General features: G+C 54.4%; 5 protein-coding genes across 5 annotated transcripts; 3 read left to right on the plus strand and 2 right to left on the minus strand.

Annotated features, from left to right (window-relative positions):
• Positions 1-238: 238 nt before the first annotated feature.
• PG986_009501 (uncharacterized protein) lies at positions 239-1865 on the plus strand (the record flags this gene model as incomplete). The annotated part of the gene is made up of 5 exons (XM_066845723.1): positions 239-424; positions 611-950; positions 1025-1148; positions 1219-1314; positions 1424-1865. 5 exons carry the CDS (start codon positions 239-241, stop codon positions 1863-1865), a joined length of 1188 nt encoding a protein of 395 aa, XP_066698121.1.
• A 919-nt stretch (positions 1866-2784) lies between these two features.
• Positions 2785-4834, plus strand: PG986_009502 (maltose permease; the record flags this gene model as incomplete). The annotated part of the gene is made up of 7 exons (XM_066845724.1): positions 2785-3048; positions 3119-3128; positions 3204-3854; positions 3928-3968; positions 4099-4147; positions 4228-4658; positions 4730-4834. The coding sequence occupies 7 exons, from the start codon at positions 2785-2787 to the stop codon at positions 4832-4834; spliced, it is 1551 nt and encodes a 516-aa protein (XP_066698122.1).
• Positions 4835-5379: 545 nt separating this feature from the next.
• Positions 5380-7910, minus strand: PG986_009503 (fungal specific transcription factor; the record flags this gene model as incomplete). The annotated part of the gene is made up of 4 exons (XM_066845725.1): positions 5380-5388; positions 5562-7226; positions 7280-7598; positions 7795-7910. The coding sequence occupies 4 exons, from the start codon at positions 7908-7910 to the stop codon at positions 5380-5382; spliced, it is 2109 nt and encodes a 702-aa protein (XP_066698123.1).
• A 1654-nt stretch (positions 7911-9564) lies between these two features.
• Positions 9565-10214, plus strand: PG986_009504 (uncharacterized protein; the record flags this gene model as incomplete). Its single annotated transcript, XM_066845726.1, has 3 exons — positions 9565-9610; positions 9678-9819; positions 10115-10214. The coding sequence occupies 3 exons, from the start codon at positions 9565-9567 to the stop codon at positions 10212-10214; spliced, it is 288 nt and encodes a 95-aa protein (XP_066698124.1).
• A 3635-nt stretch (positions 10215-13849) lies between these two features.
• On the minus strand, positions 13850-14281 carry PG986_009505 (Iron copper transporter; the record flags this gene model as incomplete). Its single annotated transcript, XM_066845727.1, has 2 exons — positions 13850-14019; positions 14194-14281. The coding sequence occupies 2 exons, from the start codon at positions 14279-14281 to the stop codon at positions 13850-13852; spliced, it is 258 nt and encodes an 85-aa protein (XP_066698125.1).
• Between the last annotated feature and the right edge of the window lie 1229 nt (positions 14282-15510).

Below are 15510 nucleotides of genomic sequence, written 5' to 3' on the forward strand. Positions count from 1 at the left end.
CGTATAAACAAGATCAACGACCCTGAAAGCAAAAGTGCTGGCTGCCGTCCACACACACAGACACACACGCTTGTATACTCAGGAACACCATAATCCGACCCGGCACGTGAATAATCTGGTGCCATCAGCACGACTGTCTAGCTCATTGTCGACGGGTCTCGATTCTAACTTCCTACCCTCACCCCCGAGCTCGCATTCCGTGTGGTCAACTACTGTCGTTCATGTCACCATCATCACCATGTCGGACACCATCCCGGACGAAGGCAGCGTGCCATCAACCACGCCGGATCAAGGAAAGATCCTTCTGGCGGTGTCGATATTGACCAATGTCGTCGCATTATGGACGTGCGCCATGAGGATATTCGTCAGCCGGGCCGACAAGGGAGAAACACACTGGGCCAACCGGTTCGTCGGCTTGGCTATGGTGAGAATCACTCCCTGTCTCGCACGCACACAAACCCCCTTGCTCATCCACTTACTCTTTCTTACACAACCGTTTAAGGAGACATGGCATCCGCCCCGTCCTCGTCGCCGCTTACCATGTGCATTTTGCCTGCCTACCTATCTACGTTTTTCGGCTGACCATGATGCTCCTCTCCCGCTTCGCTAGGCGTTGGGAGGCGTCAGCAACCTCTTCATAATAGTAGAGACGGTAAACTGGGACAAGCCCCAAGCGGCCTTGGAGGCCGACTTCTTTGCGCAACCGTGGTTGATACTCGGCGCCACTTCCGCCAAAACGGCGATATGCTTCTCGCTGGTGCCGCTCCTCCAAGTAGACATCTGGAGGCGCGTGCTCGAGATCCAGATCCTGGTCATTGGCTTGGTGAACTTCGCCTTCATCGCTGCCAGCCTGTTCCAATGCCAACCTATGTCGAACTTCTGGACCCCAGGCACCGATGGGCAGTGTTGGGCGTTGCATACCCGGCATAGTCTCGAATACGTCCAAGGCAGTGAGTCGGCAGCCCGCCCTTACGCATTGAGTTTCCCTTTTTGATCACCTGAACTGACCTCGCCATAATGATAGTCTTCGATTTGTTCTCACAGTTCTACATGGCCTTCATCGTATTGATCGTGGTGCACCAGAATTCGGCCACGGCGCGGCGCGGGCTGAAATGGGGCTTCTGCTTTCTCTCGGTGGCGAATTTGATGTAAGTCATGAGGCAAAGGCACCAGCGGCAAGCTTTGCGGGACTATGGCTGATACTGGTAATTGCCTTAGCATCGCCGTGACAATAACGGTCAAGATGTATTTCATCTCCCTCACCACTAGCGAGGACAGGTACCTGCCTCAGCCAGTCGGTACAATCCTCGCAGTGTAAGTTGCCCAATACTTGGGAAGTGGCGCATTCTCCTTCCCCTACCCAACAATACTTCTGGTCTGTATATGCAATGCGACTCGAGTATACTGATACATTGGAGAATAGTCTCGTTATGAACTTCCTGATCATGGCCGCAAACATCCTGCCCATCACCACGTTTTTCCTCAAGGACGGACGGACCCTGCTCCAGATGCTCCGGGAGCCGCGGCCCACCACGAGGCAGCAGCGAAACCACCCGGAGAGCGGTTTCTTCGTCCATTTCGACGCGGGGTCGATGATGTCGAAGGGGGGCGGCCCGATGAGGCCGAGCCTCGGCCGGGTCAGCTCGCTGCGAAGACGGAGCAGCGGATCTACGTTCTATGTCCAGACAGCCAGTCCGCAGGGAGGTCGGAACCAACAGGGGCACGTTGAAATCGATGGCCAGCCGCGACACGTGGAATTGGACGGGTTCGAGCACGTCGAGCTGGATACGGGCTCCGGGACGGTGATATGCAAGGTCATGCCGGGAGAGACGTTGCTGCTATCGCCCCAAGGTAGAGACAGATAGCAGCTGGCTTCCAATCTATACCCATGAACATAATGTGCTTCCTTCTGCTATTCTTCGTTCTCTTGACACGACATGTCGTATAATGTATAGCATAATATGTAGGCAAGGGGCCGATGTACATATACGAGGTACATGATGTAAGGTAGTAGGTAGTCGGACATCATCAGACTGGATGCATTAGCGCTCGGGTTGGATACTTGTACTTGAGTATGTGTACCCCGCCATTTCCAGGGAGTCGAGGGAAACTCCGGGGAAGTCCAGGCTGCCCAGCCGCTGCAACTTCTCCCTCCCCAAGTTACCACCTACTCCACTCTCCACCAACTCTCACTGTAACCTTCCCACCAACTCACCTCCCCCTGGCTACTTCATCCAGTAGTATTACGACCTCACTATTTGCCTGCATCACTCGTATCACTAACACATACATATACCGCATCGGGATTCTTCCTCTTTCAAGAATCCTAATTTTCGCTTGCTAGATAAGTGAGAGACAGTGGCGTGCATCGCTGGGCGTGCCGGCTAAATTCGGCTAGGATTGCCGGGGGGGGGGCTGCACTGCACTGCACTGCGCGGCACGGCACGGCACGGCATGCCTGCTGATTCGATAAGAAGGGAGCAGAGGACAATCAGGATAAGTACCTGCCACCCCCTACCGACCATGGAGGCAGGAGCCGACGACGATCAGCATGTCTCCGTTGTCGCGTGTCGTCGCCAATTGTCAGTCCGCCCTCCCTTGTCTCTCCGCTTCTTGTTGCTGTCCCTTGTGTTTGCATATATTATCGCAAACAACGCATTGAGTTCAAGATTTCTGTAGTTTAGCAGTACCACGAGTGCTGCCGGAGAAGAAGGCGACCAGGATTCAACAACAAACCTGATCCCGGCTGCTACTGCTACTGCTAGTGCTAGTGCCCCTGTCGCGATGAATACCGTCGACACGGCAGATGATCCCAAGCGCGGCGGCGCCACCACCACCAGCGCCGACCAAGTCGTCCTCGCCGAGGCCATCCAGTACGAGCATAGCCTCGCCTTCTGGCAGGCCGTCAAGCTCTACCCGGCCGCGGTCGGCTGGTCCATGTTCGTCTCCATCGGCGTCATCATGCTCGCCTTTGATCCGCAGCTCCTGGGCAACTTGTATGCGACACCGCAATTTGCCGCCGACTTTGGCTACGAGTATGAAGGAGAAGTAAGTATATCTACTGCCTCAGCCCTTACAGAGACTAGGCTAACAATATCACGCCTGTTTGTTTGTTCAGTACATCATCAGTAAGTGATTACAGCCATCTATATAACCCAGCCCAAAGCACATGTAACTCGAAGTACTCAATGGAACCCCAAAAGGCGCTCCCTGGCAAACGGGCCTGTCCATGGGCAACCCCATCGGCCAAGTAATCGGCGCCCTCATCTCCGCCTACCCCATGGATCTCTTCGGCCGCAAGCGCACCTTCGGCGTCTGCGTCGTCCTCACGGGCGGGCTCGTCTTCATCCAGTTCTTCGCGCGCTCGCTGCCCATGCTGCTCGCGGGCGAGCTCCTCGGCGGCCTCGTGCTGGGCTGCTACGTCGTCATCGCGCCCGCCTACGCGTCCGAGGTCTGCCCCTTGGCCCTGCGCGGCGTCCTGACCAGCTACACCAACCTGTGCTTCGTCATGGGCCAGCTGCTCGCCAACGGCGTCACCGCCGGCACCTCCCAGCTCACCGACCACTGGGCTTATAGTATCCCCTTCGCGCTGCAGTGGTTCTGGGTCGCCATCATCATCCCGGGAATGCTCTTCATCCCCGAGAGCCCCTGGTGGCTGGTACGCCAGGGGCGCTTCGCCGAGGCCGAGCACGCCCTCCGCCGGCTGTCCTCAAAGCAGGTCGACGTCGCGGCCACGTTGGCTGTCATCACCGAGACAGACCGCCTCGAGCAGGAGATTGAGGCGGGGAGCACTTACTGGGATTGCTTTAAGAGCGTGAATGTACGCCGGACGGAGATCTCGATTGGCGTTTACAGTATACAAGTACTTTCTGGTTTGTCTCTATGGAGCCTATGAGAACAAGTAACGATTGCTCACCTACTATATAGGCATCTATCTCATCAACTATGGGACCTATTTCTTCAAGCTGGTCAGTAGTGATGTAACCTCCCGAAACCGCTACATCCTTGGACTGCTGCCCGTTTCTCGCATCTAGCCAAACCCCTAACAGCACTCAATTTGTCGACTCTTGCAACTCGGGCTAATATAGACATGTGAAGGCCGGCCTTCCGACTGACAAAGCCTTTGACATGGGTATCGGTTTCTTAGGTGGGCCAACCTTCACAAGTAACTCTACGCAACTGCGGACATAAAGGAATGCTGACTCGAATCTCCCCTGGGACCAAAAGCCGTCGGCTTCGTCGCCACCATAATCTCCTGGTACCTCCTCACCGTCTTCGGCCGGCGCCCCATCTACCTCCACGGCCTCTCGGCCCTCGTGGTCCTGCAGCTGCTCATCGGCATCCTCGACTGCATCCCCGGCCGCCCCGCCGGCGTGGCCTGGGCCGAGTCCTCGCTCATGCTCGTCTGGAACTTCGCCTACGACCTCTCGGTCGGCCCCGTCTGCTTCACCATCCTCGGCGAGTGCTCCGCCACCCGCGTCCGGTCCAAGACCATCGCTGTGGCCACGGCGGCGCAGGCGCTCGTCGGCATCGCCATGACGGTCGCCATTCCGTACATGATCAATCCCGACGAGGCCAACATGCAAGGAAAGCTGGGCTTTTTCTTCGGTGGCCTCGCTGCCCTCTGCTACGTCTGGGCTTTCTTTCGTGTGCCCGAGGTAAGTACTATATCCCCATGCCCAGGTCTCTCCTGTACTGCGTGATCCTGGCCCTGACTCGCATATCCCAGACTGCTGGACGAACGTACGAGGAACTCGATATACTCTTCGCACAAAAGGTGCCAGCGAGAAAGTTCAAGACTCATCGGGTGGACATTACAGATCAGGGGCACTAGGGCGGATGCATACATGCATATAAAAGTAGATATATAAGATCTAAGGATCAGCAGATACCGACAAAAAGAGACGGTGTGGGGGGTAGGATATAGTTGATTCTGCCCCGCCATGTAGGACCAGAAGTACAACGAATAAGCGAATGTGGTATTATTCATTAAATAGGGTACGCACATATTGAATGTGTATATCGATGTGCTATATATATGGCTTTCGTAGCCGGGTCTCAATGATTAAAGAAGCTCCAGGGGATGAGCAATCATCACCACCCCCTATTTCTAACCTAGGTCAACCATCATTGACAGCTAGTAACTCAATCACCCCAGCCAACGCCCCAGCTGACGAGGTCAGATCGTGCCGTTTTGTAACAGCGGTTGCCAGAACTCCATATCCCACATTGCAAAATCATCGGGTATCTGAGGCCCGAGGAAAGTCAGCAAACAGGCACACCACCACAGCCTAGCTTCCAGGGATCAACAAGGGGCTCGGTTCCAGCGACTCACCACGTTAGGAAGCTCATCGGACATTATGAAAGGTTGCACAGGGTTCACATAGCCTGGAGGCGTCTGTATAGTTACCAAGGACATGGGTGTCTGTAAGACAGTCCAAATTCCCCGCTGGTCAGCTATCATGAAATAACTCTTACAACCCAGAGATGCACAGTATTTGCGTGCAGTACGAGCTTAAGATGGAACCAGAAATGGACAAAGGAAGGAAGTATTCACTTACAGGGAGCGAGGCAATGGCCTCATGGCTTGTCTGCATGGACTGCAAGCCCGTGTCGATAATGAGCTGGAGACCTTCAAGAGCCCTTTTCTGTACCTCATTGACGGTGCCACCGCGACAGACGCTCAGTACCACTGTCAGGGTAACGAGATCTTTGAGGTCGGTGCCGATCTCGCGGATGCGCCGGGTCTGGGAGTTGAAGGCGTTCTCCACCACGCGGATGAGCCGTGGTAGCGCGAGCGCGATGGAGTTCTCCGAGGCAACCAGACATGCCTCCTCAATCGTCTCGGGCTGCGTCCGTGTCGGGTTCCAGACCCCCGAGTGGAGCGTTGTTGCAGCGCTGCTTCTGGCATGGCTACCGTACTTGCCGTTGTTGGCGGCGATGATGTGCCTGATATAGTAGCAGACACTGAGCGCGGCTTGCAGTATGTCTTGCCGGAAGACGAGGTTATGGCTATGCCAGAGCTGCGTGTAGCTTTCAGAGCTTGGATCCAGATCGTCTAGGTAAGTGAGGAAGGCCACCGAGGATCGGAGATAAGCGGCCAAGATTTGCTGAGGCACGTCGGGGGTGCTCAATGCGAAAGGCCGGTACAGGTTCAGCAGCGCGCGGCGACAGTGCATGTCCAACACCGTCCGGATCGCCCATTGCTTGTTCCTCTCCTCGGGAGTGGCGGGAAGCGTCTGAGGCGCCACTGTGCGGATGTCATCCAAGGCGCGCTCGAGTGCTGTGCCGGTCTCGATTACTTGCTGGTAGTCGGTCAGGCTGTCAATGCGGTTGATGAGATCCACCACCTTGAAACGATATCGTATTGTACTCGAGGCGTACACCTGGATTTGCGAGTCGGTCATGTGGTCGATCGGCCTCGACTCCGGGAGTTCTTGCATTTCTAGATAGACCTCATCGTCGTTCAAATTCCGCGGCGGTCGGCACGTAAAATCGCCATCACGGACACAGACCGGCAAGTTGCATTGCGTCGACATCTGGACGTCTAATTCCAAGATGGTGTACCACAGCTTCCTCCTTTGCTCAGCCCAGTAGGGCGAGATCTTGAGAGGAAACTCGGACGCGTCCCGATGGAGTCCCATGGTCATGGCCATCCGCACAATCAGACCTAGGTGAGTCCATGTCTCCTGGTTCTTGGGGTTGATCATACGTTGTGCCAGCAAGAGCAGGACCTCGGCTTGAAGCGTGCCGAAATCCACCAACTGTTTGCCCCTGAGACCGTCCAGCCACCCCCTCACCAGGCTACAAGCTGTAGGTATGTGAACGCCGTCTCGATCGGGCTGCAGACCTTTTCCCAGGCCGTAAAACCTGTAGCCTATGCAGAGTGTTGAGAGAAGCTGTGGCAGGAATGACTCGGATTGCACGTTGCCTTCCCACCACCTATTGTAGATAGCCATGAAGGAAGGGATGTGAAGGACTCGGTAGATGGACTCGGACGCCATGAGATACACCTGCAGAAACTGGTCACATAACGCCTTTTTCGGTAGGATGTCTGCCATGCGTTTTTGGATCGGGGTCATGCTGTCCACAAAAACCGTGATTGGCGTAAGTGCCTTCCTCTGCTCATCCTGAAGTGTCCTGTGAATCTTCTGGATGTCGGAAAATGCCTCCATGACTTCACGAGGCTTGTTCCTGGAGAACATGAATTCCTTGGCTTCGTCGAACTACTGGATAGTCAGTACTTGGGCTTTCCACGAAGGAGGTAGATTGCCCTTACCAAGTTGAGGAGCACGCGGGTGCTGTTTTGCCCAAAGAACCTCGTTCGTAGGCCTCCCTTGACCGTGAGACCGCGGATAGTCATCGAGGAAGCTGTGAGAGGCTGGTGCCACAGATTAGGGGTTGAGTTTGTCGACCTTTCGGCATTCGCAAGGACGATTGCCTCTAGCCGATCCAGCCTGGCCCCGTAATCCTCGAGAACTGCATGTTGGGACGAGGCCGGAAGAAGCCGTTCCCGGGTCCTCGGGGTCTGCTCGTGGGCAGCGCTGGGCACGCAGTTCTTTTGGAGGCGCGCTCCGATACCTCGGCATCGGAGGCATCTGAAAGGTTGGCAGCGTCACCGTCGGGGGCATAGCGACAGTGGCGCTGCGACTTTTGACATTGTGAGCATGGCAACAGACGATCGCACTTGAGCTTGCGCTTGCGACACTCACTAAGGATGGTAGCGGAGGATTAGAAATTCGTACTCGGGCAGGCAGGTAGGTGGTTCATCTATGACGCGAATAGCTGGCTTACATGCAAGACTTGACTGGTCGAGGCCGCTTCACGCTTCGCGAAGGTGCAGCTCCGTGGCCGGTTCCGGGGTCGTGGGTCGACGTCGGCGTCGGCGTCGGCGTTGCATGGTCGGCCATTGGGGGCGGCGATTCTGGGAAGGTCTTCCTCAACAACAACAACGACAAAAACAAAAACGACAGCTACGTCGCGTGCCGTACTCCAATTCTCCTAAAGCAGTTGGGGATATATGGTATGGTCACCGTCCTGGGCAAACAAGAACTCGGACACGTTGGCACGAAGCAGCAACAGGACATCTGGCGATCCAGGCGAGTGACGGTGACGGTAGCAGCGGCAGTGACAGGGCCAGGTTATGCATAACCAGCGACTCGGCCGATCGAAGTCCGGATCTTTGCTTAGTAGATCTAGTTGGATGTCATGGACGAAGAGGAAGGGGCATGTAGAGACGAGGCTCGGGGGCGAAGGATGAATATTAGGTCAGCCTAGATCGAGTTAGGTTGTAGTAAGTATAGGTGCGTGAGTAGTCTGGTGAGATCGACTCAATTGATCAATTTGATCAATCAGTGGATGGTTGCATGTAAGTAATGGACCGTAGTAGTGTCTGTCTGTGTCGTTCCTTCCTTTTTTTTTCTGCTTCTTTCGTTTTTCCTTTTCTGATCAATTGATTCGATGCTGAGATCTGCTTTCTGCTCGGGCTTTAGCTCGATAAGCGATTGATTGCCATCCTCAAACCCCGAAAGTTCGCCTGGAGCAGACGGGCAGGCAGATAGATTTGATACGCAGACACAGGCTGGTCTTCTACCTAAGATGCACAGTCGAAGGCCCATGGCTTGTTGATCGTCCGCTTCCGTGGGGCTGAAGAAGGCCGTTTTGCCGCACAATGGATCAACCCGCAAGCATGGACACTGGCCACTCTCTCGCGTGCGCGCGCGCTCTCTCCCTCTCCCATTCTCTCACCTTGCAACGCTTGGCAACTGCTACCCGACTATTGCATTACTGTATTCGGCAGAGGCGAGACTGTACATCTGTACATCCGTGCCACCACGTCGCGACCCAAAAAGCCCACCACCACGTGACGGCCGGTCCAGCAATCCCTGTCTCATTTCATTGACACTTTCCCGAAGCGATGGGCAAAACCGTGGATCACCCAGGGCGCGGCCTCGAGCGGAGAGGGGAGGGACAGAAAAGGGCAAGACGGTTTGTTGGGCGAGGCGGGCTCCGTTCGGAGGAAAAGAAGCGAAACAATAACCGTTCCTCTCCACCCTGGCACGTTTGTTGGCCCTGGGTCGATCTTCAGACGTGCAACCCAGAGACTTGTGCTCGCTGGGCGCTGGGCGCTGGGCACTGCACTGCACTGCTGCTTGGACGGGCTTGCAGATTTTCAGCGCCACCAGAAATGGGCATATCACGACAGTCACATGCGACAATGCAGCCATTCCCGTTCGCCTGCCCACGCGGTAGGTGGAGACGATGCTAGAAGAGATGTCTAGGCAGATGGCAGATCTCATAGCCTCTCACGCCTTCGGTAGTCGCTACCGGTTCTTGGACCTTGTCGCATCCCAGCGCGCTCTGCCCAGCAGCCCAGCAGCAGCCCAGCACCTTCTGGTCGCTCCAAATCGCGCAACATGCGGTCAGCCAAAATTGCCGAAATTTCCCAAAACTACCACATACTTGAAGCCATATAGCCCATTCCCCCTCCCCATTGCCCATAGCTCCCCTGCCCTTCAAGGTCCCTCCCAGCACGAGTCCCAGCAATAACAGTCGAGCCATAACATGACGCGCAATGTTGTGGAACTTTGCGAGCACATGGCCGGAATAGGTAAGCAGGTAGGATGCTTACATGCACTCGCTGCACTTACACTGACACCTCGGATTACCCACGCCAGCCACGGGCAACGGGTGCTGCGGCGCAGGAGCCTGGGAGCCCAACGCTGAAGAGCAACGGCTAGGGAAAAGAGCCACAAAACCCATCGAACTGTTCCAATGCCTCCATCCGTCCGCTTTGCCCGCTCATGCATCCGACTCCACGTGAGTTTCCCGGCTTGGCAAGTCGTTTGAGAATCCGTCGTTTTGGATACTCGGCCGCCGCAACCCATCCAGGGGAGCAAACCCGAATGCAACCTCGCCCAGCGGAAATATGGGAGGATGCTACTACACCCGTCTTGCCGATCGTCACTACGCTCTCTCCTCCAGTCAGTATGACTGCTCTCTCTCTCTCTCTCTCTCTCTCTCTCTCTCTCTCTCTCTCTCTCTCGTTCGCCATCTAACCACAGTCACTCGCTGTCGGTAAGGCCACCTACCTACATGCTTCCTGATTGCACAGCTCACGGCTGGGTGGCTGGGCCAACGAGACGATTTGGATTAGTACAGCACATCTCGGCACGGCCGAATGGACACATGCGCAACCGCGCATTCCCAATTAATCCTTGTCGGCTGTTGCAGATGCTAGTCAAACCCGATAAATACGCCAGGGGTCGTTCCCCAACCTCGTCCCCGTCACGTAGCTTATTACCTGCCCAGAAGTAGAGATATGTACATATCGGTTTGAAATTTTACTAACTTGGATCGATTCGTTCGGAAAAATTGTACTTGATGGGTGCTACTGACCCATAATTCTTTCTGATCAACGCCAGCGCGATGCACCGTGGTTCAACGGCCAGTGCCGACGTTAGACTTATAAGGCGGTATATATTTGCTTCATGCTTTCATATATTGCAGGGGTTTCATCGGCCTCCTCTGGCCTCTTTCTACCTTACCGGTAAGCGAGAGGTGGCCATCGGGCTGGGAATTCATCGTCAAGGGCCGCGTCCGTGACAGCTCCTGCTCGTCTCAGGCGACGCAATTGATGCACAGCCGCGATACTCAATGGGTCAATCAATGCTGGCTAGGGCAGTCCGGCGCCGAAATTTCATTTGTTTTCGCCTACGCGTGTGTGTATGGTATGTGTGATGGGCATGCATCGTGACGACTTTTTCTTGGATCCGCCATCCCACCAAAGGCAGGAGAGATCCAAACCACCGAGGTGGGCTTACACTCTTGGACTGTGCCAGGTCAATCCAAATGTGGTCTCTCTCCTTTGGACGGACACCCAGTCATCCAGGACTGCGTCTGTGGCATACAATGGTGTGTTTACAAACCGGCCGGGAATAAGACTACCGGCGGATTTCGGAGCAATCAGCCAGTATAGCCTCTGTAAGTGTGCCCCCAAGATCGTCGCCCCTTCAAAGCTGTGGGTAATGCAGGTAGTCTAGCATGTAAGAAGAACGGTCCTGCGAAGCAGGTGACACGACATGGCTCGAAGAAGGGGTCCACGATCCTGTCGAGAAGGACAGTCACCCATGGCATGGGTTTGCTTGGCCTTTAAGGACGGTGATCATCTGATCTGAATACATGAATATGGACGTTTTTCAATGATGAGCTGTAAATGGTACGTATGTATGAGGGCGAAAGCAATATCAGTGCTCAAATGGGCAGCCTCGTTGTCAAGTACGATCGTACCTCGTGCCAGAAATTCTTTGCAGTAAGGCCTCTTTGGGCACCGCTTGGTCCGATATCCAGAATGAGCACCGGGCATACTGAACCCCCTTTCAATAAACCACACTCTGACGAATCGGTCGATAGCAGGGGCAGAGAAGCCACTTGACGAGTTCAGACACAGAGAGAGTGCCTGCTATTTCTGTGTGCCGTGACGTGCGCTTCTTTCTGCATGGTCGTCACGCTGGCATGCAGGCTCATGGATCTAATACGATGGCGAACCCAGACTTGGGGTGCCAGGGCCATCGTACCTACCCCTCCACGACACACAGCTGAGAGATTTTGACCAACGGCACTTTTATAGTAGCACGGACGTGACCACGCTGGCTGGGACGATGACTCACACGGCCCTGGCTCTGGCCCTGGCAGGCTCTGAGGGGACGAGGGACACCGCCTCTTTGTCACGTCCGCAAAGAGGAACGAGAGAAAAGCGGCGGGTATTTTTCTTGGAGAAGCGCATTAAGACGAGGAGGGGATAAAAGTTGTGAGGCATAGGGAACAGGACTCGGCGGCAAAGACGCCGGGTGTCGGCGTGGTTATGGGAGAATGCAAGGGCGCCCCAAAAAGATGGACTTTGGAGGAAATTGAAGAGGGTCCGGCACATGTTGATAGTGGGACATATTTTTTTCGTATATGCATCACTTCCCTAATGGTAAGTGAAGATGGATGCTTTCTATCATTGTTCTGGTGACACATTAAACACAAAGCCGCTACTGCAGCAACCGTAAAGGGGAGTAGGAGTCGAGTGTGTCGCATCCCTTTTGCCCAAACAGGTACTTCCGTCCTCATCGGGGCATCTGGTGTCATGAGCCGTGCATCTCTCTGAACTTCCGGGTATACATTTATCCCCCCATACTCCTCCGCCGCATGCGTTCCCTTTGATCCGTCGGGTGATCTGTCGTCTCAGCAGCTTATGCAAAGTCACCATGTCGAGTGGTAAGCAATATCTGAGATCTTCGGGGGGAGCATATGTGACCAGAGCCAGCCGGCCCCGTACAAATACGAAATCATCGTCAAGAACCGCACGAACGACTAGACAGACTTGAGTAAGCCCCCTGTCTTGTCAGAACGATGTCTCGAAAGCCGGCATACTCTGGGAATAGGAGACCAGTCAATACAGGTATTACACAAAGCTTGGCTCTGATCTCCCAATGGGAACTACCCCCTCCTATCTTCCTTTAGGCAAACAGCATGAATTGAGGTCTCATAGGACACTGAAACCCGAAACAGGAGACTGATACTACAGTAAGGCATGTCCCTATTCTGTCCGGGTTCGAGTTAGGAGACACCTCTGGCCATCCGGTACCATACAGGCATACTGTTTAGCTGAACACACACCCAGCCAAGCAGCACATCCCGTGCCCTCCATGATCCCAAGGACCAATCCAGCCCTTTGTGAAGCCAACATCGCATCCCTTACTCGATCATATCCGAGTCCAAAGTCACCGACGAGACACCTCGCGTACCTCGTCGAAAGTCTCGTCACTCCCAAGCAAACCATCAGGAGCTCTCCCCCGTTTACCCAACTATGCCTGAATCACATCACATCTATGCATAGCAGAGCCTTTCGCGGCGGGACCATACATCATTCATGAAGCATACCGTCAAACAAGAACCGGCGACACCGGCCCGGCAGGCAGGACGGAGACACGGAACGGCGCGAGAGAAAGGAGGCATACGGTGCTCCCAACGTCCCGAGGCGGCCGATCAGCCACTCCGACGAGAAGTTTTCACTTCATTCGGCGCTCTATCGAAAGAACATGCATGCCACGAACTGCTGCCGAAATACGAACAGACGCCAAGGAACTTGAGGAATACACCATATCGTGTTTGTAGTACACTTGTTGTCATGCATGATGTCCACGCCCGAGACCCCGTTCAGCTACGGACCAGGCAACTGGGGCCATATATCTTCTCAGGCCTGTTCTGGACTTACCAAAGGGCTCAGTGCTGTTAGTACCAAACATTTCTGCTCTCTTCTTCGTTGGACTTGGCGGGTCAGATGCAGGTAGACACAGGCATCCCAACCGCTTAGAATCGCGGCAACGGCAGAAGGCTTGGCACTCTTAGGCCTCGGGCATGCAGTAGTCCTTGGGCAGCTTCGAACATCACGATACGAGAGCAAGAAAAGAGGAGGGCAAATGGGCGAGTTGCACGGAGTTCCATGAACTCCTGGACCATATTTCCATTGATGCGTAGCATCATGTGAGACCGATGCTACGAAAAAAAAAAAAAGTCCCAAGCCGGAGAACTCCCTTCCAAGATATGAATCCCGCGTCATCGTTGACAACCCGACCGTCAAAAGAAGAGGAAAAAAAAATATCATTGCGTCATATCGAGATATGAGCCCGCTATGCTATGCTTGCCACCTTGTTCGTGCCCTTCCAGCCATCCCTCCGTCTCGATCGTCTAAGCCTCAAGTTGCAGTCGACGAAGGTACGTAGGCATGATCCTGCCATCGTTCCTATCCCTGTCGTTCCTTGTCGGCTTCGCGTGGGGCAAAGACCCTGCCGATAAAGCGTTTCTATGCGGATTCGGGCAGGTCAATGCTCTTGGACTCGCCGTCGGCCTCGCCGGACTTGACGGTCTTGCCGGTCTTCTTGATGGTGCGAAGGACGGTCTCGTAATCGAGGCCGGGCTCGGCAACGACGAGAGCCTCCTGCTTCTCGAGCGAGACTTCGTGCGACTTGACGCCTATAAGTGTCGCGAAACAGTTGAAGCAATTAGCGCATGTTTCCTTTTTGGTTCAACAAACATAGCAGGCTTCATTCTCGCCCTCTTTCTCTTCTGGCTTGGGTTTGGTTGCGCAAGTTGAGATGAGACGGATTGGTGGAGAGAGAGCCGGGAACGCAACGTAGGGGAGCTTACCGTCGAGCTTCTTCAGGACGCGGTCAATGGCGCCGGAGCAGCCACCGCAGGTCATCTGCACGCCGAACTTGTAGGTGTGGTCGGACATTTTGGCGAAGTGTGTGTATGTGGTGGGAATGAAATGTGTATGTAGGTAGGTTGTGTAGTTTGGAAAGTGTCGGTGATTTGATCTGCGACTTTCAGGCTGTTATATGGCGTTGCGGGGTTGAGGTTGGCGACGAGCAAGACTAGGGGAGTTGGATGGGAAAGAGAGTTCACAGTCTACCAGGCACGCACGCACGACTGGGCTCTTTATGTATGCAGACACAGACACTTTACGGGTCAAAAAAGACACGTCTTCGCCTCGCGCTCTTTCTTCTAGCTTGCGTGATCAGAATAGAGTGTGGCAGATGAAAGAAAAAGGGCATTAATAATCCGGATGAGCAAGTTTCCAATCCCCTGGGCCCTGCCTGCTACACGGTCCTTGCACCCCTTTCTGCCCCTCCCCCAACTTACTCCCGCGCCCGCCCCCTCCAAACGACGGTGTTGCTTCACAATCTGACAGGCTGTCCAGCCACTGTCTGGTAAGTAGGTTAACCGGCTATAGCGTTGATGTGAATGCGACAGACATACCTACGATTACCCCGCCATCTGTTCCCGCGCAATTGGGGAGCTCATATCGGAGTCTACATGTAAAGTAGATATGTACCCCACTACCAAAAGTCAGAAGTTGTATCATTGATCAATCCATCTAACGACCTATTCGACAGTATCTGGGCTATCCAATGCGCTTCGGAAGAATTCTGACTACACCTGGCAATTTCTACTAGTCTCAGCCTGCCTTGCTCCCGCTTTGGTTGAGGCCAGCGGCCGAAATCAGACTTCGTATTGGGCACTTATATCATGAAACGTGAGCAAGTTTTCTCGGCCTGAAACACCCACAGGTCAACATCCAGCCCTTGCTATTGCGACAAAGCGTGCCCTATGTGGTATCCCAGAGATGCCGTTTCGCGCAAACTGATTCTTGACGGCCAAATGTGTCGGCCATGCATTCACATGTATGATATGTCAAATACTTACTACTATATGCACCGCCAGCTGCATGCTGGCCGACGATCAATGCACATCTCAGATATCAAATGCACCAGAAAGCTTGGTTGGGCAAGTGTACCCACTGTCGTGTATCTGCCATGGCACGGAACGGGCCGGTAGCACACTGCGGTGGATCAATAGCCCGAATAATGCCCCGTCAAGTTCTAAATTAGGAGCAACAAGTCAAGAGGGGGAACATGTGCGTTGTCTTGACGGTTCTCTGTATTCAGCTATGTTCGCTACGTG

Source organism: Apiospora aurea (genome assembly GCF_038362705.1).
Source record: "Apiospora aurea strain CBS 24483 chromosome Unknown utg000006l_segment0_segment0, whole genome shotgun sequence".
In the NCBI taxonomy this organism is placed as follows: Eukaryota; Fungi; Ascomycota; class Sordariomycetes; order Amphisphaeriales; family Apiosporaceae; genus Apiospora; species Apiospora aurea.